This window comes from Chaetura pelagica, unplaced genomic scaffold (genome assembly GCF_000747805.2).
Source record: "Chaetura pelagica isolate M959 unplaced genomic scaffold, ChaPel_1.0 scaffold222, whole genome shotgun sequence".
NCBI lineage: Eukaryota > Metazoa > Chordata > Aves > Apodiformes > Apodidae > Chaetura > Chaetura pelagica.
In genome coordinates, this window is record NW_009952711.1 from 4833553 (window position 1) to 4856719 (window position 23167).

At 39.1% G+C, this 23167-nt stretch overlaps 1 protein-coding gene across 3 annotated transcripts in view; it reads left to right on the plus strand.

The window, feature by feature from the left end:
• ALDH1A2 (aldehyde dehydrogenase 1 family, member A2) overlaps nucleotides 1–22350 on the plus strand; it is a 53346-nt gene extending 30996 nt beyond the window's left edge. The window contains exons 5-13 of one of the 3 annotated variants that reach the window (XM_009994415.1): nucleotides 607–668; nucleotides 3391–3519; nucleotides 3652–3765; nucleotides 12537–12639; nucleotides 14699–14883; nucleotides 15546–15710; nucleotides 16161–16318; nucleotides 17102–17176; nucleotides 20494–22350. In XM_009994415.1, the coding sequence (XP_009992717.1) occupies nucleotides 607–668; nucleotides 3391–3519; nucleotides 3652–3765; nucleotides 12537–12639; nucleotides 14699–14883; nucleotides 15546–15710; nucleotides 16161–16318; nucleotides 17102–17176; nucleotides 20494–20566 (1064 nt within the window). In that variant the 3' untranslated portion in view covers nucleotides 20567–22350. The remainder of the gene's footprint in view (nucleotides 1–606; nucleotides 669–3390; nucleotides 3520–3651; nucleotides 3766–12536; nucleotides 12640–14698; nucleotides 14884–15545; nucleotides 15711–16160; nucleotides 16319–17101; nucleotides 17177–20493) is intronic. The other 2 variants (XM_009994416.1, XM_009994417.1) reach the window with 2 other exon arrangements.
• Nucleotides 22351–23167: the final 817 nt, after the last annotated feature.

A 23167-nucleotide genomic window follows, 5' to 3' on the forward strand; every position in this document is an offset into this window, starting at 1 on the left:
CAGAGCATGGCTATATGATGACCCCTGTATTCTCCTCAGTGTTGTCCTTTGCAGTAAGTTATGCCCATTTACACACCAGTCACAGGCCTCCCCTCAGCACATCTACAGGTTGTGGTAGATAACTCCATTACTTCAGACTGCCTGTGTCTTCAATGGAAGAGGAGTGAGATGTATGTTGCTCTAGTATCCCACATCTGCCAGTATAGATATATACCTGTAAATAGCTCTGTTCCAGTCATGCCTTTCAGGAAACTGCCTTTGTGACCCTTCCTTCACCTCTCTTACCCCAAAAACAGCTAAGGCCAGGAAGTGGCTCCCTTGCTGTTGCCCTTTTTTGTGTGGTACAGCTTGCCCTCTTTCCCAAGGAATGAAGCAGGTTACTTTCTGATAGGATGCCTGCTTCCTTTGTTCTTCAGAAAGAACAATCAGGTTGCTCCTGAAGCTAGGTTTCCCATGCTGGCTCATGAAAAAACATTTCCATGACTTCTTTATTTCTTTTACTGCCATCAAAGGCTGATCCTTAGAGCTTTTCTCCCCCCTCTACTTTTTTTTTTTGTTCTGCCAAGTCAAACTGCACTTGAGAGTAACCATGCTCATCTGTTTCAGATGGAGATTATTTTACATTTACAAGACACGAACCCATCGGAGTGTGTGGACAGATCATCCCTGTGAGTATCTCTACTAGCACTTTCTATTTATTTTCATTTGAACCAGCACTCTTTAAAGACACATAAAACATGGTCCTCAGCTATGTGTGTTTTCCATTACGAAAAAAGCTGAGCTCATATTGTTGACATATCTTTAACAGCCTCCCTGCAAATGCTTATTTGAACATGCTAATAGGGTTTAGGCTCTGTTATTAGGAGTTAAGTTCTCAAGTCATAGAATTCTCATGATTAAAACAAGCAAAGCAAAACACAGTGTTAATATGCTGTCAGTGGTTATGGATGTTCACACAACTTATGGAAAATTAATGCTTTGCTGTGGTAGTCTTTTTATTTATTTAGTTTTTACTGTGATTTAACAGGCTCCTCAGTTCTGGGAGAATGTAATGCATTTTAATTCCATTCTTTCCTGCTATTTCTTTTACAAGGCTGGAGGAGAAAAGGAAACTCCAGGAGACATATCATTACAATTAACATTGTGTAGCTAATAAAAGACATGAAATGTTTGTTTTATTTGTTATGAGAGAAAGACATAGCATTTCATCAAATCTAATACTCCCCCTGCACGTCAGTATACATCCTTAATGTACTCTTGCTGAACGCTGCATGGGAATTGCACTGAGAAGCTTAACTTTTTCAGAAGAACTAGTTAACAGTCTTGGGCAGAAATTTCAATGGGAGGCTCACATAAAGCTATTAAAATATTGTGTGGAAGGTTTTTTTGCCTTGACAAAGCACTGGGGAACTAATCAGGACATTCTCTGAAATGTTTGTTGATGTTGGTTTTTATTTTATTCACCTTAACCACAAAACCACTAAACAACAACACAGGCAATTCCATGAAAAGAGGAGCAGCCAGAAAAGATTACTTGAGCGATGCTAAGCCCTTTTTCCCTGTTTATGTTTGTTATTTCAGGTCTTTGTTAAGGGGTGGCTATTGTGTTTGGCACTCTGTAGAAACACAGGGAAACATACTAAAGACGGGCTACACCCATCCTGCAAACACCTACTCACCCTCTCCTAACTTGACTCCAAGTGGTCCTTATGAATGAATGAGCCCACAGCTCTGTCCCTATTCTGCAGCCAAGCACTGGCACAATGACCACCCCCAGCATCTAACGCCAGAGTTGCTGGGCATCTCTTAAACTTGCCTCACTGACCTCACCTGACAGATCTGTTGAAGAAACTCAGCGACAGGCTGAAGATCATGCCAAAAGCAGGAGTTAGTTTAGCTTAGTTTTAGGATTGTAAAACTCTTTGTTCTGAGCACCCAGCCACCTACCATACTTGTTCACTCTCACCCCCCACTCCAAGTTTGTCCTCCTGAACTTCAACATGGCTGTTACAAACATCTATTCTAACACTGCTGCTGGTCTCTTACAGGTCTCCTCCACAGCTGCCAGAGCACAGCCCCTCTGCACACACTTAGCCATTACACTAGCAAACATATTATTACAAACGTGAAATTAAACAGCAAGCCTAATACTAAACTCCCTATCCTCTTTCACATCCTACTCTCCATCAAAACATATGTTCTTTGCCAGCCTTGTAGCATAAACAGGGCTATATACTGCCCTATAAAACTCCTGAGAGCTCTCCTTGCAATCCCATTAGGAGTGCAGGCTGTCAGCACACTGTTGGCCCTCTAGCTCCCCTCCCAGGTCTATATACTGGAGACAGAATTAAAACATCACTTTGTCTCCAAAGTTTATAAACAACTGAGGGAGTAAAAAATTGGGTGTCCGGTGAAGGAAAGACAGTTGTGTATTTTTTCAAGCTAGCCAGGGGCTAGAGAGATATCCATGAGAGTGGCAGCTGATATGCATCAGGCAATAACATGTTTTGGCCAGTGGCTTACTCTTTGTGACTGATACTTTCTGTTTTCTTTTCCAAAGAGATTATTATATGCATTTATAAGAGTTATTGTGCAAACACAGTTATTTGATTATTCTGGCATTTCCACTGAAATCATCAGGACTATACATTTAACCTGTTAGGACCAGGCCTTGATACAGAAAGGCCTCTTGCTTTTATCTTCATCCACAACTTGTTTGCACATCAAACTAATATAATCCACTACATCTTCTGCTGCAATTAAATTAAGTTGAAATTAATGAAGATACAAAATTTTTTATCAGCAAAGAGTGTTTCTCAACTTGTTTTTTACTGTTCATTTAACATCTTCCATATAATTGCTCAGTAAGAAGTTTTTAAGAAAATTAAATGCTTTGACTGACCATTGACATTTATGAGGCTTTTTTGTAATCCCATCATTTAAGGATTATATAATTTTGATTATAAACTTTATATCTTCATGTATTCAGGGACAGGAAATTTATATCGAGAAATGCTTCAGCATGAACTATTAGGTCTTTCCAAATGTATCAGAAGTAAGAACTATTTGTCATGGGGAAATTAAAAGTGCCAACTGCAAAACAGTAAATAAAATAGAAAGTTGTGACTCAAGAAATTAACAGATAACAGAAGATTCTTTTATGAAGACTGTGGGTGGGGGCTGTATTTCTTTGAACAGGAGAGAAAGAACTAAAAGGTCACTGTTGTTACTTACTTAATGGCAGTAATTTTTAAAAATCCTTGCTTTGTGCTGGGAAAGATTTATGTTGAGGATCAGCCTGAGAAATAAGTGAGGTAGCAGCTTGACATCTTGAAAACAAAACAGCCCTGCGATATTTTTCCATCTATCAATTTGTATTTTTTCCTACAGTGGAACTTCCCCCTGCTGATGTTTGCATGGAAGATTGCTCCAGCTCTGTGCTGTGGCAATACAGTAGTTATTAAACCAGCAGAACAAACACCACTCAGTGCTCTCTATATGGGAGCTCTCATCAAGGAGGTAAGAATAATTGTCAGGTAAAATGCCTCTGTCTCTCCTTGTGGGGAAGGAACTACCAGCACAGGCCTGTTTCAATGTGCTCTGTCAGTTTTCATAAATCATGCTTCCTTTTATTCATTCCTATTTTGACAGGCTGGCTTTCCACCAGGAGTTGTGAATATTTTGCCAGGATTTGGACCAATTGTTGGTGCAGCCATAGCATCTCACGTTGGCATTGATAAAATTGCTTTTACTGGATCCACTGAGGTGAGAGGATTCCCAGATATGTTACTGTAAAATGCAAGTAAATACTCAGGGAAATAGTATTAAGTTGTTGTGCTACATTTCTCCCTGTCACTGAGTAAAAGAGCTACATCTCAGTCCCAGTGGTCTGTCCTTCCCAGCTAAACTTGTGTACTCCAATAGTTCCACAGCAGAAATGGCTCCTTCAGCCCCTGCTGTGCTCAGCACCTCAGAACAGGAGATACGCCTGGAAAAATATTGCTGGGATTTCCTGTGGGCTTATGAGGATGTGAATCACATGCAAGCAGGCAGAACATCCCGTCTATATCACAGCACACATAAATTCTGCTTTAGCATCCATAATCTGTGTATCTTGGCATACCTGGGGAAAAGGGGAGAGGGAGGGCACAAACTGGAGTAAAAGTCCTTCAACTTTGATGCTGCATTCAAGTGTATTGAGGATGAGGAGAAGGTTTAAAAAGGAAAGAGTCCAAGAAGAAAAAGAGATTGTGCAAGGTGTCTGTCCCCAAAATGATGGAAAGAAGCTGGCCAGAGGATGAAGGGAGTCAGTTGTCTCCTGGATGCCAGAATGTCTTGCTATGAGTCTATGATGCAGATGTTACAGAGGAGGTTCAGCCTGAAGACGAAGGCTGTAATCTACAGAAAGAGTAGCAAATCCCACAAAAATCAGATCATGTCTTGCTCTCAAATATGTGCAAAGCTGGCTGTTATCAGGGTTGGAGTGGGGATGATAGAGGTACTCCAGACTGAAGTCACAGGAGAAGGGGCCTTATCTCATCGTCTGAAGGCAGACAGAAAAGAATCTCAGTGGGAGTTTCAGGGCTGGTTATATTTAGAGAGTGCTAAACCCAGCCCTTTTCAATTAAAAATCTGCCCAACTATTGTATGCAGGGAGCTAAACCCCAGGGATCCAGTCTCTCTTTGATATATTTGACTCCCACTCGTGGCAGTGGGAGGCTTTATGCATCCCAGGGATACTGCTCTTCACAGTGAGTCTCTTTGGTTTTGATCTGAGTCGATAAATTCACTGACCAAGCAGCCCTACTAGACATGTGTGGAATCTCCCTGGTGGGCATGGGATTGCAGACATCAGCTCTATTATTTCAAATTAATTATTCTGGTGGAATTATCCTGTAATTGAGTTTAGAAGTCACTGTACATGAGCCTAAGTTACCAGTAAAGTATAGCTGCAGTTTTATGCCTAATTTGTGCACACAGAGTTGTCTTGCAATTACTGCGTGCCTTTATGTGAATTTTTAATGGCAGTTTTAAATTATAATATACACAGGTTACACCAGATTTCAGATTATTCTGCGGAATTACTCTAGTCAGTACATCTCCTGTAACCAATTTATATTAGCATCCTGGAATATCAAATACTTTAATATGAGCTGATTACCCCCCATAAATTAAGTTGAAACAATTGTTTTCATAAAGATATGTGGTCTCTGTTTAAGATAAATATTCTATTATACAGGATGTTGCACTGTTTGGAGGAGGAAAAATACAGATGGGTTAGGTTTCAAAGTTGTCTTTTGTAGCCAAAATAAATTTTTATTGTAGTTCCAGACAGCTTTAGTTTTAATAGGCGTTTAAACTCAAAAGCTGTGGGTTTTATACTAACTCAGTGCCTACCTTTAAAAGCCTTACTAATAGGAAGTGAAAAGCATTACAGAGATGAAAAAGCTATTCTCTAAGAACCTAAAGCAAGAACAGATGGAACATTTTAATGCAGAGGTAGTGTAAACTATTCCATATTGTTCCTGATTTCCTGTAACACTGAATTTTTGTAACAGCAAGTCAACATCGTAACATTTTAAACACAACGCTGTGATAGGAGCTGTACCATAGAGTCTTTGACTTCTCCAAAACAGATTTCAATTTCTAATGAAATAATAATTGAAGTATTTTGTCTCTCTGGTCTTGTCTGAGACATGTCAACTGTACACTCCATTGATGTGGATTCCAATAGCCATCAGCTATATAAACAGCATGATATTAACTTCCATTCCCCCATTTCATCCAGGTGCTAGTTAAGGCAGTTAGTATTTTCAATTTGAGCAAGTTAATGATAAAACCTATCCGTACAAAAGCAAAGATCTTCAAGTTTAGATGTCCAAAGCACAGGTTTTTCTCAGGTTTTCACCATAAAGTTCTTATGGAAAAAATCATAAATTCTTTACCTTTGAAATACATACATAGCTAATGGAAACTCCCCATTTGCCTTTAAAAATCACAAAAAAACCCAGCTATTATTATCTTTTTCCTGTGAAGTTGATTTTTTTTAAAGCAGAAAACAGGCTGCTCTTCCTACAAAAAACGTAATGCTTGTGTTTTCCAAAATGTGTAGAGCCCAATCCATACAAGTATCAGCCAAAAGGCCAAGTTAATGACCTTAACTCAAGAAAGCCTGACATAGCCACACCAAAGATCCCTCCAGCCTAGCACCTTATCACAACATGACCAGTAACAGATGCTTATAGAAGAGAGCATGTGTAGAGTGATCCTTTCCTTGCTGTAGCCTTCACAGCTCTAGCAATTAACAATTTAAAGACTTCCTGGGACCAAAAGTGCATGTGGACAATTGTATTTAATAGCAACACTAGCCCAGTACCTCTGGAAACTCCTCACTACTGCGAGGCCTCAAGCCCATGTCTGTGCAATGAAAACTTATAATTTATTCTAGTAATTTCTAATTTATTATGCTGGTCTAGTTTGCACTTCTTTCTGTTTTCTGTTTCTTAGATTCTCTAGTGCTTTGAAAATTGTTTTAAGTACTACTACTTACTTTTCACACATTCCCCCCCAATAGTATGTGAAAAATCATGGAGAGCTCTTTTTCTGAGGTACCATCACTGTTTGATTCCACTTCTTTCCCTCTTTCCTTATGACCCTCCTTCGATGGGTTAGCTCACACACAATGAACGAGGAGTCTGCCAGCTCTTTCATCCCTTAGCCTGCCTCCTTCTGATGGAACACCTCCCATGGACCACCTTCTCTCCCATTCCCCTACTGCACAGCTCTTCAAACTCTGCCCTCCACAGGTCGCTAAGAAGGTTCTGCAGACACTGGCAGGCGATGAATTTCACTTTGACAACTGTCACATTGAAAGAAAGAAAATCATAGCAAGTATGAAAGCAAGCCTAAAAATATTGTCCCTTCTTAGATTCCAGTAGCTTTCTTGGCTTCTCTGCTTGCTTTGGTTCATATCTCCAGCAGTTTTTTTCATAGGGGCACTTTATCAAAAGTGTTTATTTTTACTGTGTTGTTTTTAGTGAACCGAGGCTAATCCATGATCCTCCTTAATTACAGCAATCTCCACTCAGGCTTCACTGCCATATTTTTTCTCATCTTCCACAATGAGAACATCAGTATTTCTCCTTGATCTTTCTGGTCCCTACTTGCAGGGTGAAATCTCACTCACCAGGACCCTGGGAGTGGTTCTTTAAAGCTCAGCTATCTCCCACACTATCCCAGTTGCTCTCTGTACACGCCTTTCCCTTTTACTCTGCCCCTCTCTGCCTCAGCTTCTAACCTGTTTCATGAATTCTTGTCTATTTGAGTTCCTTTTCAAAAATTACTAGCAAATTTAATTAAAATAAATCTCAGCAACTTATATTTTCTGAGCTTAAGAGCAGAGCCAGATGTCTGGCTTACCCATGTGCCTGCTGTTGGGCTACGTGTGCTCCATTTGAATGGGAACTGTGTTCCCATTAAGTTCCTGGTGCACATGGAATAGCTGGGTGCAATACGATCTGGGTTTAAGATTAGAAATATTGTGGAGAGCAAGAAGTCATACATTTAAAAAGATGTACATTTAAAGCACTGGCTGGATTATAAATTGTATTATGCTTGTTGCAAAAGTTTAATGAGTTCTAATAACTTCTGTTCAAAAACAACTGTGTAACTTCCAAATCAGAGTGGCTTACAACTCTCTCCAGTTGTTAAACACTCACAAGATGAGAATTACAGATAGCACACAAAACATTTGAAGCCCCAGCCAAAAAGAAATGTGTCCTAAGTGGCTGCTTTCCACTTTGTTCAAACTATGACCCATTAAAATGCAGACAGATTAAAGATAGGATTCAGGTCTCTGTTCATGCAGTTCTGTAGAGTAACCCAAATAAATATCCAACAAATTGGTTTGGATGCCTGTGTAAACAAAAGGTCCATAAACAACTGCAATAAACCCCAGCAAAAGAGTCTGCATTTTGCTTGGCAGAATGTTTTCTTTATGCACTTAGATTAACAAACCATGATCTCATCATTAGTCAACAAGATACTAGAGAGACCATCAAAGCAAACTACAGGAGAGTCAAGATTGATTCATGCCAAACAAATGTTTGTAGCTAACAGCTGTATTACCACTGATTCTAATTTACTCAGCAGGATTCTCCTTTCATTTCCAAAGTGAGATGAATGTCACAATGCATGATGTAGACAGAATGTCTACCTACTGCATGAGCAATGACTTGTGTCAGCTCTCCTGGATCACACCATCTCTTGCTGGTTTTGCATATCATGAAGAATTACATCCTGGCATTTTCTACGTCAGCAACAAGAATCCTAAAGGTTCTTTGAGCTGTTCTGATAAATCTGTTGGCCTCCCATGCCACACATGCTCTCTTCAATATAAGAAGGACTTATGGAGGCTACATTATCATTCATCCCTGCTTCTGCTGGATCTTTTTGATTGTATCTCAGAGAGCTTGTCCCTCCTGAATGAAAAGTAGATGTTTTCCTTCCTTGGTGTTTTTTGTAGAATTTAGGGAACTGTCCTTGGACAACTGTTGTGCCTCTTGCCTATAAAAGGCACAAAGGATTTGCCCTCTTAAAACTGAAAGAAATAGGGTGGTGCATCAGCCCTGTCAAAGTTAACAAGAGCTTAGCCATTAACTTCCATGGGCAAGGACTTAACCCGAGGAAAAACAATGAACCATTTATATCTTTGGATTCTCTCCAGGAATTTCTGTTTGGGATTGCCTTTTTACTTGTGCTGCCCTATTCACTGTGCTCTTTTTTGGGCTGCTCCTCACACTGGGCATTGCACAGACAAGTAAATTTGCTTTTCTTCATGTCGTTATTTCAAAATTCACTTGTCTTTGCTGGAGACACACCTTGAATGTGCCATGTGGTTCTAAACTGCTTCTCGGGAAGACTTTGCATACAATCTGGAATTTTAAAAAAATCAGACAGACTAAATAAGCAGCAGCATGGGTTTGAAGGTTTTGCCAAAACACTGACATCCAGTGCCCCAATAGCTGGGGAGAGAAAACTGCAACTCTAGCTGCAGAAAAAAGAAAATTTCTGTCTGGTCATATTATCTCTCCAAAAACTTAATCTCTTGTAACTTACTCTTCTTCAGATATTCTCTCAGTATCCCAAGAACGGTATAATAGCAAAGATGGGCAGCCCAGTTACTTAAAACACCTAAGTAACTAAAGAGGTCTGTCTCCTCTGTCCATTTTTGCACTGATCATGGAATCTTTTAATCTACATAGCTTCCTGTGCAGCCCCACCTTCACAGTCTTGACTGTGGCAGTGTGCAAGAAAATGATCTGCTGTTCAGCTGAACTACTGTTCCCCTACACTCAGGTATTCCCTAATGACTTACTGTGTATCTGTTATCAAAGGAAGCTTCAAAGCAGAGGAGAAGCCAGACATTCTGACCCAGCTGTAGAAGTATCACAAACCTTGGAGGTTTGCTTTTGACTCATGAGACTTTTTGTGCTTTAACAGGCAAACCCACCTGTACCATTTAGAAACATTTATTTCTGTCAGCAAAAATAATATGAAAGGCAACAAGTCTTTTTTAATTTCTGTACAAAGTATTTAAATTGTGACTGCATAAGCCTCCTTTTGAAAGAGACATTCAACTTTCCACATAAAGAAGGCATAAATAAGCAACAATCAAATGTTTTATGTAATTATATCTTTTCAGTGCCACAGTACAGAAACCCTGCCAGGACTACTCTTCAAATAGCTTTTCTGCACCAAAATAAGACTTTAATCTTTGTTGTTGTTATTCTGTATAACAAATTGTTTTCTTTGAGGGGCCAAATTACATCTGCCTCAGCTTCCATACCCCTTACAAGGTTATGGTACTTCACAAGCTATCCAGGGATACTCTTGATATCAATCTTGAAGCCTATTCAAAACAAGGATGGGGAGTCAGGGCTTTATCTGAATAACTGTACAGCTCCATTATCTGTGGGGGAGTCCTCTCTTCAGTGTTCTCCTGCAAGGCTGTACTGCCCATTGGGAGCTCAGAGATATTGCTGAGAGACACCACAGGAAGCAGGTACTGAAAGACCATACAGATTGCATGCTATCACTTATCCCTTTCATGCTGTCTTTCTCCATAAAGAGAGGGTCAGTCACAAAAGGCTGCCTTTGCCACTACATAATCACAGGGCTAGTGCCTTCCCTAAGACTTCTCTCAACCTGTAAGTGCACAGGGCACAACAGGAGCACAGTGAACAAAAATGCTGAGCTGCATGAGCCCAACCATCCTGATGTCTATGCTGATTTCTTATGGGAAGGAGACAGTGAGGCTGTCTGTTAAGTTTATACTTGGAAAATTGACAACCACCTTCCTGTATTAAAAATACTCTGGACCATACTTTTCCAAATTAACACTATTGTCTCCAAGCCCTTTGGACTTTATGATTTGCCATATACATAATATTTGAACTTGCATATTTGCCAGTTACTTGTTTACATAGAATCATTTCAAAGTCTTTTGTTATATGGACAAAAGAGTTTTGACATTCAAGTGGTATAAGGGAAGGGGGAGAGACAGTGGGCTGGACACACTGGGCTTCCTTGGTCTGTTCTGCTCTTTGTGAATGTATGGAGGGGAAATAGGTGGTGGTTGTTCTTTGGGTGAAGGAGGTTCAGGGCAGTGAGGGTGTGAATGGCCTTGGCTGGCACTGGCTATTAACACAGCACTCTCACTGGTTTCCAGCACACATTTTCAGCACAGTTTGAGAGATTGGAATTTCCAGATGACGTGCTCAATGGATGTGGTGGGGGTGGAGGGCAGAAAGAGTCCTTCTTTTTCATGTTCACTTCTGGCTGTCAGTCAAACATAGCAATAAAATCAGCTCCAATTAAGGGGATATGCAAGGAATTTCATGATAATGTCAACACTCCATTCCATCAATACAGGGGTAAAGAAGCTAATTTAAATATTTTTTTTTAAAGAAATAAACTCAGTCACACTCAACTGTGGTATCAACAGATAAACAGTTAATCACAAAGGTACATGAAGTGGTTGACAATTCTTTCCTTATCCTATGGGGTTTTCGCTTTGTTTTTTCTGTGGGGGCCCTGGTTTCTGTTTCATTTGCTTTCTGATTACTCCAGTGCTGACTTAACTTTCTCCTGCAGACTGCCTTCAGTTCACTAAGAGGTTCAGCTTCTCATCCATTAACCCCTTACTGCAGGGAATATCACTCACCTGACCTTAGAAAAAAAAACAAAAAACAAACCTTTAGAGAGACCAGAGTACTACATGGAGAAATAAGTCCAGCTCTGGACTCACTCCCATCGCACTTCACATCTAACTTTCTGTGTGGCCTTAAAACATGTCCCAGTTAAAAGAAAGCACTTATCAAGGTTCTTAATCTTCTCAAGATTCTAGAGATACTTTTAATCCTGTGTTTTACCATGGCAGGGCCTAAATCTACCTGTGATTACCTCCTTAGCTGCAAAATGGGCATTGTTGTGCTGCAGCACTACAAAATCTGATCTATTTGGGATTGATTGATCCAGGGAGAGGAGAATTTCCAGGGAGTACAGCTGCTTCTCCAACGGTACTGACATGGACACACATCACATATGTAGTTGTCAGGTTGCTATTCCATTTAATCTGCCCTCCTTGGTGAGATCTGCAATTTGCAGGTCCTCCAGCCACAGCACTACTTTCTGCCCCAGCTGACCCCACAGTCTCCAAAGATATTTGGAGGTGCTTTTGACCTCCTCAGCCCATATTAAGATTATCTGTGGTGCAAGTTAGGGTCAAGTCTTGGATGGTGCTTTTATAACTTCTTGTCCTACTTGCTATTCTGCTATGTGCTGCTAATCCTGCAGAAAAGGCTGGTGACTTCAACAGAATTTGTCATATTCTCAATCATGGTTTCACAGTTAAATGACTTAAACCTTTGGGCACTCAAAACTGGATTTTCCAGAGAAAAAATGCCTTCCTACAAACAGGCTGGTAGTTTAGTAAACAGATATAAGTAACAGTGAAATAAATTCTAAAAGCAGAGATCATCTCAGGTAACTAACACCTGTATTATATAATGTATGATAGCAGTTATTATTAATGAATAGTAATTAGCTTAGTACATGCTTAATACATACTATTCATATGGAACTAATTTTTTTCCCCCACCAGAAATGATATCACTATACCTTCTAATATTATTATGTAAAACCTTGTGGACATGCTACTAGTTTGGATGGAAGTAATTCTAGTTACACCATCTTCAGATATTTAATTCAGCCCTCCTAAAGCACCCTAAAAGAAAGCCCCAAGCCATGTTAGCATAGATACAAGGAGGTGAAGGGTACAAACACTGTGCTGAGCCTTATCCCCTCTCAGTTTCTAGAAAAAAACCTGGAAAGCTGTCCACTGCTGATAAGAATCTGTTTGGATTGAAGAATCTGCTGGCTTATTTAAAGCTCTGTTCCAGTGATAGCCAACATTGGCTGTTAAAGTGAACTGTATGACTACATTGCCTGTAAAACGTGTCTCCATTTCCTTTTAGGTTGGGAAGCTGATCCAAGAAGCAGCTGGAAGAAGTAATTTGAAGAGAGTTACACTGGAACTGGGTGGGAAAAGCCCAAACATTATTTTTGCAGATGCTGATTGTAAGTAAGCACTTCCATATTTTTCTTAAAAACATGTTTGTGTGGTTCTTCCTGTTTTTTCATTTTAGGGCTTATCTTCCATACAAAGTGAAATGGACCAACATAGCTGTATCTAATTGCACTTTTTAATGTACAGAAGCAGCCTAAGGTGTGATTTATTTTTTTCAATAACAAGACAACGTTTGAATCCACAGATTCACAGACAAGAAAGCAGAAAAAAGTTATGACCAGGCATATAAAAATGGTATTATTCAGAGGCATGGTGTCATACACATTTGTCATCCTAAACTCTGCAGCAGGGTGATTTAGTGCTTTAAATCTGGAAAATCTTTGGGTTTTTTGTTTCACAGCTATTACAAAAAAAAGAAGGGCTTTAATTTACATTTGAGTTGCTAATCTAATCAGTATTCTTTTGTTAAGCTGTTTTGTTATGAACTATAAATGAAGATTATTCTAATTTTTAAATTTGCACAATTAAAGAATTGTGTATTGAAGTATCTTCATTGCCCCTGTCAGCAGGGAGCTGAAGATTTTGGCAGCTGGATGATGTTGTGCAGCTGAGATTTTTGGCACCTGAAAAGGTACAGGACAGCCATTTAGAAGAGGACAAAAACACAAATTGGAAGTTGCTGCTTAAATGATCAGCAATGAAACAGTTAAAAACGCTGCTATCTAAATTGTCAGCAGGAGGTTCTGAAGTTAACACTCCATTAAGATGAATAGGACAGTTCACACCTTGCTTTAAGCCATTGTTGCAGGCTGTGTGCAGGCACACTGTACTCTGCATTTGCTGAGAACTTTGTAACCCAAATAAATAGACATGTAAGAATTTGGTCTTTTAATTTAAAAAGTGAAAGTGAATAGAAGAATGATTCTGAACAGCATTGGTTACAAGAGTTGGTTACAATCCTTTATTGTTTTTCAAAATGTATCAATGCGTGAAAGACTGGGGAAAACTTGAGAACTTCCAGCAACTTTTCTACATGTTTCACCAAGTTGAGGGTCTGAATTACAGCCACAACCACCCCAGTAAACTAAAAAGGCTGCTGTCAGCTGGAGCCAAATACAGATCTCACAGCCTTCTACCCCACTTAATCATCTCCACCAGAAATCACAACTTAAATGTCCCTAACCTACTAACTCAGATGGGATCACCTGAACACTTCTAGTGGAGTAATACATGCTGTGGACAGGTCTGCGTTCTGGCCTTCCAAAGGGGAAGGACAAATGCTCCCAGCTCCCACACAGAGCTGTATTTTTTAAAGCCTTGCCCAGTCACCTGTATAGGCCAAGAAGATGTTTCTGTCTTGCAGAAAATAGTCTGGCTTTTTGGGAAGGACAGGTCTTGCTATTATTGAAGTCTAATTATTTCAAGTACTTGGTTGGCTGTAATTCTCACATATGCAGTATTAAATCAAGAGCCAACCTGGAACCATAGACAAATTTTCTCTTCCTCTACTGACCTCAGTCAGACTTCTATAATGTGGGGCACAATCTATTTCCTAGAGTCTCTCAAGAGTTTTAGTTGATAAATCACATGCTGCTGGCATATAAGACATTGGTGAAGTTGTTCTTGCATACCCTACTCCTATAGACTGCTTTTGAAGTGGGATATTAAGCAATATTTTGTGGCATGTGTCATAAGATGGCATGTGTAATGTATTACCTATGGACCCTTTTTACCTAGATGATGCCTGAAGTCCCAAGTGATCCTCTTCAATCTACTGTTTCTGAAATAGCTGTAATACTCCTTATATCCCTCCAGTATAGATGTGTCCAGGGTGCAAAAATGGGGGGAAAAAATACACTTTAGATACATTTAAAAACTCAACATTTTCACAGGGATTATGGCACAAAATGAAATAAATAATCTTAATTTATGACATGACACAACAGTAGTATGTTTTGATTTGGCCACTGTTTTGGGTTTTTTTTTAACCAAATCCTACTTCTGCTTTGAAGTTTGGGGAATGTGCCACTGTGTAATACATGTGACACTGGTACAATAGCAGATGTGTCTGTGATGCTTCAGATCAACATATGCTGCCTTGCTTTTTAGTGGACTACGCTGTGGAACAAGCTCATCAAGGGGTCTTCTTCAATCAAGGCCAATGCTGCACTGCAGGCTCAAGGATTTACGTGGAAGAATCAATCTATGAAGAGTTTGTTAGAAGAAGTGTAGAACGTGCAAAGAGGAGAGTTGTGGGGAGTCCTTTTGACCCAACTACGGAACAAGGCCCACAGGTAAAGGAACAGGGCTTGGGCTGCACAGCCCAGAAGGTGCCTGAAAGTGTCTAAAAGCTGCCAGGACAGAGAGTCCAGGGTAGCTGGCAAACATTGTGCAGCTTGGACGTGTTTCTTCTTAAGTAAAAACTCTCATCTTAAATAGCATTAAGTTTGCCTCCCAGCTGTAACAGCAAGATTCTGATTTCCATCCCCCAAGATACAGCTGTGAACTGTGAGAAGCTCTCAAAAGTCTCTGTGGGCACTTTTCAAGAATTGTCTACAGCCATAACTGTGCTTGTAAAACACTAGAGAGACATGAATTCTAAGCAAAAGGTGGCCAGATTTAGAAATAGGTCTTTAGAAAATGTTTCTGCCACTTATAACAAGTTGGGCTTACACTATTTTCAGGAAGTTAACGTGGGACAAAACAATAATGGTCTGCTTTGTGTTTATAAACTGAATTGCTTAGCAGAATGTGGGGTGAGCCTTATACATAAGGGAATGGATCCTTAAGAAGACTGAGCCCTAGGTTACAGTCAGATCTCTGGCATCTCCAGCTCAAAGAGTAGTGAATACAGTCAGGAGTCTACTCACTGGGACATGACTTGCCTAACGAAACAATTCTGACTTGACTGTCAAGCGTATGGTCTGCAAGTCAAATGGCTTCTTCTCTCTTTCAGATTGATAAAAAACAATACAACAAGATCTTGGAACTGATTCAAAGTGGCATTACTGAAGGAGCAAAACTTGAATGTGGGGGTAAAGGGCTAGGAAGAAAGGGCTTCTTCATTGAGCCTACAGTGTTTTCCAATGTCACGGATGACATGCGGATTGCCAAGGAGGAGGTATTCACACACACGGGCAAGATTATTTTAAAATGTCCCAATGTGATTTTTTTTTTTTCCTTTTGTTTACTTTCTGAGACAAAAGTTTTAGAGTGAAACTTACCTCGAAATTTAACAAAAAAACCCAACCAACCAAACGAGAGTAAAATCTTTTCGGAACTCCCTATGCATGCAGCAACTGATCACCATCAGTTGGGTAAAGCAGCTCAGTTTCTGTCAATAGCTGTAAAGTCTCAGACCTCAAGGAAGAGATAAGGGAAGAATGGATGAGTTCCACTGAGGCAAGTTGGGAAATTTAGAGACAGCTGTGTTATCACTGTTAAAAGTTGCTGTGGGAAGTTGTAAAGAATACAATAGGAGAGAGACAACAATTTAAAAAGTAGAATAAAACAGAAATAAAATGCCTCTGAGTGGGCTGGTTCATTAATTAATAATTAATCTCTGTTGCAGATTTTTGGGCCTGTTCAAGAAATACTGAGATTTAAAACCATGGATGAAGTTATAGAGAGAGCCAACAATTCTGATTTTGGGCTGGTAGCTGCTGTCTTTACAAATGACATAAACAAGGCCCTGACAGTCTCTTCGGCAATGCAGGCTGGGACAGTTTGGTAAGGCAGAAATTATCACACTCCTGCTCTTGGAGATAAAGAGTTTGACTCACTATCATTACAGCACCTCAGTTTTGCACCCTTTGTCTGAGAAATGTTTATCTAGACCATCCTAGTGGTGAATCACTAACCAAGATATGGAGCAGCTGTAGGGAGGTGTTGTGACTCTGCTCACTGCTCTGCTCACTGCGGGTGAGTGCGGTGGAGAACGTCGCTTCCCATTAGCGTGACACCCGCACTGCCAACTGGCACCACTGAAAAGAAACAGACTATAAATGAACCTTCTGTGGAGCAGAGCAATCGTGAGATTTCTGCCAAAGGAAGAAGAATCACATACTTCCTACAAAATTAAGGAACTGAGGAGACATGTCTTCTCTCTAGTCCTTAGGAATAGGTAATGCCACTTCTAGAGCCCCATAGCTTGCCATTTGGTATGTCAAGCCTGTGCCAATGAAGAGCCAGTCAGGGAGAAAAAGGACAAATTCAAATCTAATTGCTGTTATAAACTGGCACTGAGGTTTGTCAGCAGATTAACAGTTCGTTACTAAATCTGTATCCAAGTCTTAGGTGCCTCCTCCAGCCCTCACAGGCCAAATCCCATTCTCCTTGGGAGTAAGGAGCAGAATGTTGGGTTTGTGGCATAAATCCCTCATTTCTTTTTAACATGAGACATGTTTGTTAGTATTAAGAGGTATACAGAGTCCACAAATTTCAGCCTCTCCTAGACTTGTCCAAAGGTCTCTCTGACAGTGCAGCTGGACTTACTCCTTCTTTCTCTTACAGGATAAATTGCTACAATGCCTTAAATGCCCAGAGCCCCTTTGGAGGTTTCAAAATGTCTGGCAATGGGAGAGAGATGTGAGTATTACTCTGCTGTCTTCTAAACTGTTAATAATCTTAATCTTAATAAAAAATAGTGAATCCTTCCATGCAAATTAAGATTACGAAATATTCCCATCTGAGGATCAGGACATAATGTAAGATGACTAATAATCAGTGCCACTTCTAAATGCAATCAATTTACAGGGTAAGAACTCTTCCATTTTTATTTTTTTTCCTTCTTTTTTGACACAGCAGAGTAAGTTACTGGTACTCCCTTCTTATTCTGAAAGGATACTGAGTATTTTTCTGAACTTGTAACTTGTGTTTTCTGAGTTTTTTGTAGCCATATCAATCACCACTTTTGCAGGAAGATTCCTTTTGGTAGTGTGCTTACTGACTGGTTTGGTGTACTAGTTTCAGAGTTGTTTTGCCTCTCTTGCTATTTTTTCCTTTACATTTTCCTACATTTATTAATATAGGTGCATCTGAATTTTATTAAAATGTTATCTATCTCTTCCAGATTTATAAACAATGTTAAATGAAATCAGGCCTAGAGAAGGAAAATCACCTTCCATTACAAAGCTTTCTGTCTTTTCTCATTCCATTTAGAACTAAGTGCCAAATATTTTTAAATGGAGCTCCACGCTCAAATACTGTCCCATGTACCTAATTTATAGTCTTACCAGTTTTTAATTCTCATTACAATCATAAGGAAGTTTAGCAATTGCATCAGCCTCAGATTGGTTATGCATACAAAGGATTCAATTAATTTCTGTGCAGGAGGCATGTCTACCAGATATGTCTCACCTAGGCTTTCAAAATAGCTTATGGCTAATGGCAAACTCAGCAGTAAAACTAAAGTAAGGTCAAACTCCTTAAAACTTTAAATATGTGGAAGTATACAACTTGATCTATAAAATAAGCTCTATATAGTCTGAAATATTTTTCCTCATTAGGGAGTACTTTGAATAGCACATTCATACTATTCTCCACATTCATGAGTTATGAGGTGATCTCACACTGGCATAAATATGTCAGCTCATCTAACCCTTATCATTGTGAAAATATTCTAAAACTACTAAACTCGATAGAGCACATGAGTAACTTGACACCCAAGAGTGACCCCATTGACTTCAGGGAGGATAACTGCACAAGCAAAATATTCACATATTGATATCATAGAGGTTTTGAAAGGAAGGGGAACCAGGCAGCACCACAGCTCCCATGGATAAATCTATGGTAGTTGTACACTTGATTCCCAACTACAGTTTTGAAAATATTAATCATAAACAATAAACGTTTGGAATGGCAATAATCTCTATCTCACAAAGATGTCTGAAAACCTACTTATGAGTAATTATTGTAGTCCTTTCAGAGCCTCCTTCATCAAATACCACCTTCTAATTCACCTCCTCCCCCTGCATTAATATCTGCATACTTTTTATTAAAATACCATGGTTTCTTAGATCCCTGTTTTTAAGGGATACATTTTACAGCATAAATGATACTGAGTGTGGCAATTAAAGAACACACACACCAAAAAAGAGAAAGCATCCATACATCTGGGTGTCACTGCTCAGCTAATAACCATGTTACAGCCTGACCCTAATTGTGCCACTGTGCTGTCTGTGGTAGCACTGTATGATCTGGGAATTGTTTAGTTCCTGCATTTAAATTCATGGAGTTTTGTTACACACGGGGAACCAAATGAACACAGCAAGTTGAGATCTGCTGTACTCATTTTACCCTCACACAAAATGCAGTAGGGCATGTGCATACCAGAACTCATGTGTACAACACAACTGATTTATGTTTACATTAAGGCTACTGGCAGTATTCTTTTATTCTTAGAGGAAGCTAAAAGAGGGATTTTTTTAATATTTACATTTCTTTAAAGCTTCTTATCACTACCTGAGTGGTGTAAAATATAACTCCTGTAACTAAAAATCATGTCACTCATCCTACATAGCCACTTGGCTGTTTTACATTAGATGGCGTCTCCCAAAATTCTGGTCTCTGTCCAAATGCCTTCAAGGGAAGGAGGTGCCATCCTAAATCAGAACCATCCTTCAATGTCACAGGAATTATTATTGTCTGGAGAGCTCTGAGATAGAGCAGTGCATAGTAGCATTCCCAGAAAGAAATGCAAGCAGGAGAACAACTTGGAGTTATAAATTCTTTTCCTTATCTTTTTTTCTCTTGGACTGAGAGAGGGGAGAGTACATAATATTTCTTTTCGAAGAGCAATTTGTTCCCCTTCCCTCACACCTACATAACCAAGGGATAGCATAACACATTTTGACCCATGGGCTCCTTCCTTTTCACAGACACAAGCCTTGTTCTCACCCTGATACCAAACTGCAATCCAAGATGACCCAAAGTGGCTATACAACAGGATGTTCTTATCCCTACTTCCCTCTATTGTGCTGTGGGGACAAGTGACCCTTTTAATTGTGCACACACTGACACTTCTGCTCCAAATGTCTGGAATAACCCATTTTCCTGCTCAGCAAGAACAACTTCTTAACTTTGGAAAAATATTTTACTTAGAACTTACCACAGTTGTCCACTTCCAAACTTTCAGTGAGAAAACAAAACACGTAAGGGCCTGAAGCCTTGAGCTGAAGAAACAGACAATAAATATACCTAAATTTTATTTGCCAGACCAACCTAAGAAACAACTGGCAGTTGGAACACACATAAAGGCACTAGATACTCTGTTGGCTAGTCTATTGACTTGCAAAAATGTGTCCAACAGGTGTCTGGAGCCAAGCCACAGCCCCACTGGGGCAAGCAGAAACTTTCACCAAGGGAGACTTACTAGCATTAGTTATTGGGCCCCATGCATCTCCCAGTGACAGCTTCCACAGAGCCAGCAGGGAAGGGTTCTGTGGCTCAGCTGAGTCTGATAAATAGCTAAAGTTTTGGTAATTCTTTGGAGACAAATATACCACTTTCAACTGAAAGCTGGGGATGGCATGGTCCAAATCAATGGGAACCTTTCATGCATCAAAAAGTCTTTACTGATATACTTCCTTGCATGTACTTAGACTCTGGTAAATCTTAAAATGCCTACTGCACCATCAGTATGAGTTAAATATCAACCCCTACATCACATGTAAAGCTTACCGAGCCAACAGGCACATCAGAAAGTTTTTTAAACTGCAGGTTTCTGCCCAAATGAATTCACTTTCCAAGGAAGGTTACAGGAGTTCCTCCTCCTTCATAAAACAGCAGAAGACTATGCCAAGGATTTTAGAGTATATCTCAAATATATCAATTAGTCACTTTGCAGGTTTTTGCTTCATAAAGACAATGTCTGCTGTGAGCTGATGCTGCAGTTTGTTTTTTAGGGGTGAATGTGGATTGAGAGAATATTCTGAAGTTAAAACTGTGACAATAAAGATCCCTCAGAAGAACTCCTAAAATGATGAAGGACCACATTGTGCAGAAGAGCACATGATGCCACCCTCTCTATTCTTTATGGAGACCAGCACTCAGGAATAAAAAGTGTAACACAATATATATTTAAGAAACTAAGTTGCGACATATTTACTGGGCACATAACTACGTACGTAATGCAAATCAACTCTGCATGTTTTCATAAAACTCTCCTGAGAATCATTACATCTTTATAAAACAAGTAATAACAAGAGAAAAAAAAAATATGCTATTGGGCATCATTTAATAACAGTTCTAGCTACAAAAATGTTAAATGCAAAAGCATGCACACACTCATTTATCTCTTCTTTAAATAAACAGAATAAGGCTTATTGCTTTCAGTTTGCCTTCTCAAACAGACCTGCCTTGTACTGACATTCTAGTTTCAGGTCAGGGCTTTATCAGCCAGATCTCACCCAAAATGCTAACAATGAACAATGTAAACAAGTATCATTGATGTTCTTAAAAAATAAAAGATTCTGAATGTTAATGAGCCAAAACCTGGTATATTGGCAACCTTCCAATTAGCACGCTGAGATAAAGAGGTTAAACTGGGGAGGGAATCGAGCCATTATATGGACAATGAAATGCAAATACTTACCAGTGAGATATAGCTTTCATGATCCACAGCAATTTGGTTTTCAGAGCTTAGTTTCATAATTACTTTATGTCATGCTATAAGCAAAAATCCTTCCTCACTTACAGGAACTTGAAAGGTTTTACCTGCCTGCCAAAAGAACATGGCCAGACAGGGTGGGAGGGTGTTAAGAACAGGAACAGATCCCAAGGCTTTATAGAATATTTCAGCTTTCACTGCTTGTCTAATTTTGTTGCTGTTGTTACTGCTGATTTCACCTTTTTTTTTTTTTTTTTTTATAAAGTACATGCACACACAGACTCCATTTATTTCTCTGCTATTAAACTTCCTGTGATTACATTGGGAATTAAGTATTCACTACAAGGAAGAACCCAGCAAAATCCCACCTGACAAGAAGTAAGCTTGGCATTATTTTCTTACTAAATGATGATTTGCCATCCCTCTACCTTCCTTGTGAGCCTCAGATGAGCTTACTGGCTGGTACTGATTTTTTCACTATGTCTGTTCAGGACAAAAATATGAGCAAGTTCTTTTAGAAGTGAGGTGTTTAAAACCTGTCACATTATTACCTGCTGCCTAGAGAATCTCTTCCAACTTGTAACTATCAAACTAAACACCATCTCTTTCTTTTCTCCAGCTGCAGAACTGATCGATTCCCCAGACTTTCTTTTTAAAGAGGTTTCATTTTATGTTTTAACTTAGAATTAAGAAACTTTATTTTAAAAATAGAGTAAATCATCTACACTGTGTAGCTACTTTATCTGGGGTGTAATGACAGAATTATGGCCTCAGGTTTAACAGTTTTCTGAGCTGCAGAATCTACACTACAAACTGTTGAAAACTCCAAACCCGATCAACAAATCATTTCTGCATGTTCTTAACTTCCTTTATTCTCCAAGGGATTCCTCTTAGATTCAAAGTTGTGTGTGTCCTTAAACATACTGCTGGATCAGGACAAGAGTATCCAGCACTTTGTAGAGTGGTGGTCCTCAATATTTTGTATTTCTATCTCATGTCATACTGTTTATGTTTTTCAAGCAATATGTATACCTGATGTTATTCAGAAACCACAGTACATCCACAGTCATGGAGGTGAATCAAAGTATTCCTGAGCTGTTAAATGCAAACGCCATAGACTTCTACTGTAGTGTATGTCAGAATGAAGAAAAACAAAATACAGCAAAGAAGAGATTAGTTATCTTTTAAACTGCAATATAAATTGTGAAAAAGGAGATTTTAGTTTTCTCCTATTTACTTAAAAAAGAAACTTCCTGTACTAACAGCATTTACACTGTGTACTCTTTTGTATTCTTTTTGTGTATTTTGTATGTCTGTGCTTTGTTCCCAGTACATCTTGGTAAATAATACAGAATTGCCATTCTTTTCAACCCTGTCACTGCAGCTCCATTTGATGTACATGGATTTGTGAAATCCTTTTTTAAATGTACCATCTGCATGGATCTAGCAAATAATTTTTCCAGTCCCTGCAGCTTTTTGTTACAGTTTTTAATCATGTATATAGTTATATGTTATTAAAAAAGTAAAAGGATATTTTCTATGAAGTTTTTTTCATTAAAAAGGTTTAGAGAAAGACTTTAGACTGTGAGACTCCTTTATTGTTGACAGAGCTATAAAAATATTTTTTAAAATATTTTCTTAGCAAAAGATCTGCTCTCACAGTAGCTTTATTTTCATTTGCAAAAGTGAATTAAGGCTAATTACATTTTCTGGAATATTCCTGCAGCTGCATGAAAAACACTTGTGAATTGCAGATCTAGGTCATAGCCAAAGTTCATCCTCACCCTTATGATCATAAAGTTCAGCTATCAGGGAAGGTTTGAAATCATCAGAACCAGTGGGGAGCCCTTGCAAACTGCTGCATCACAGCTTGGGTTTTGGATAAAGTTGAAAAAAAATTACAGTGCTTTTTCTTTCTCTAGTAGATGAGTCACAGAGATTATTAAATTAACACTGAGATCTTTTATGGA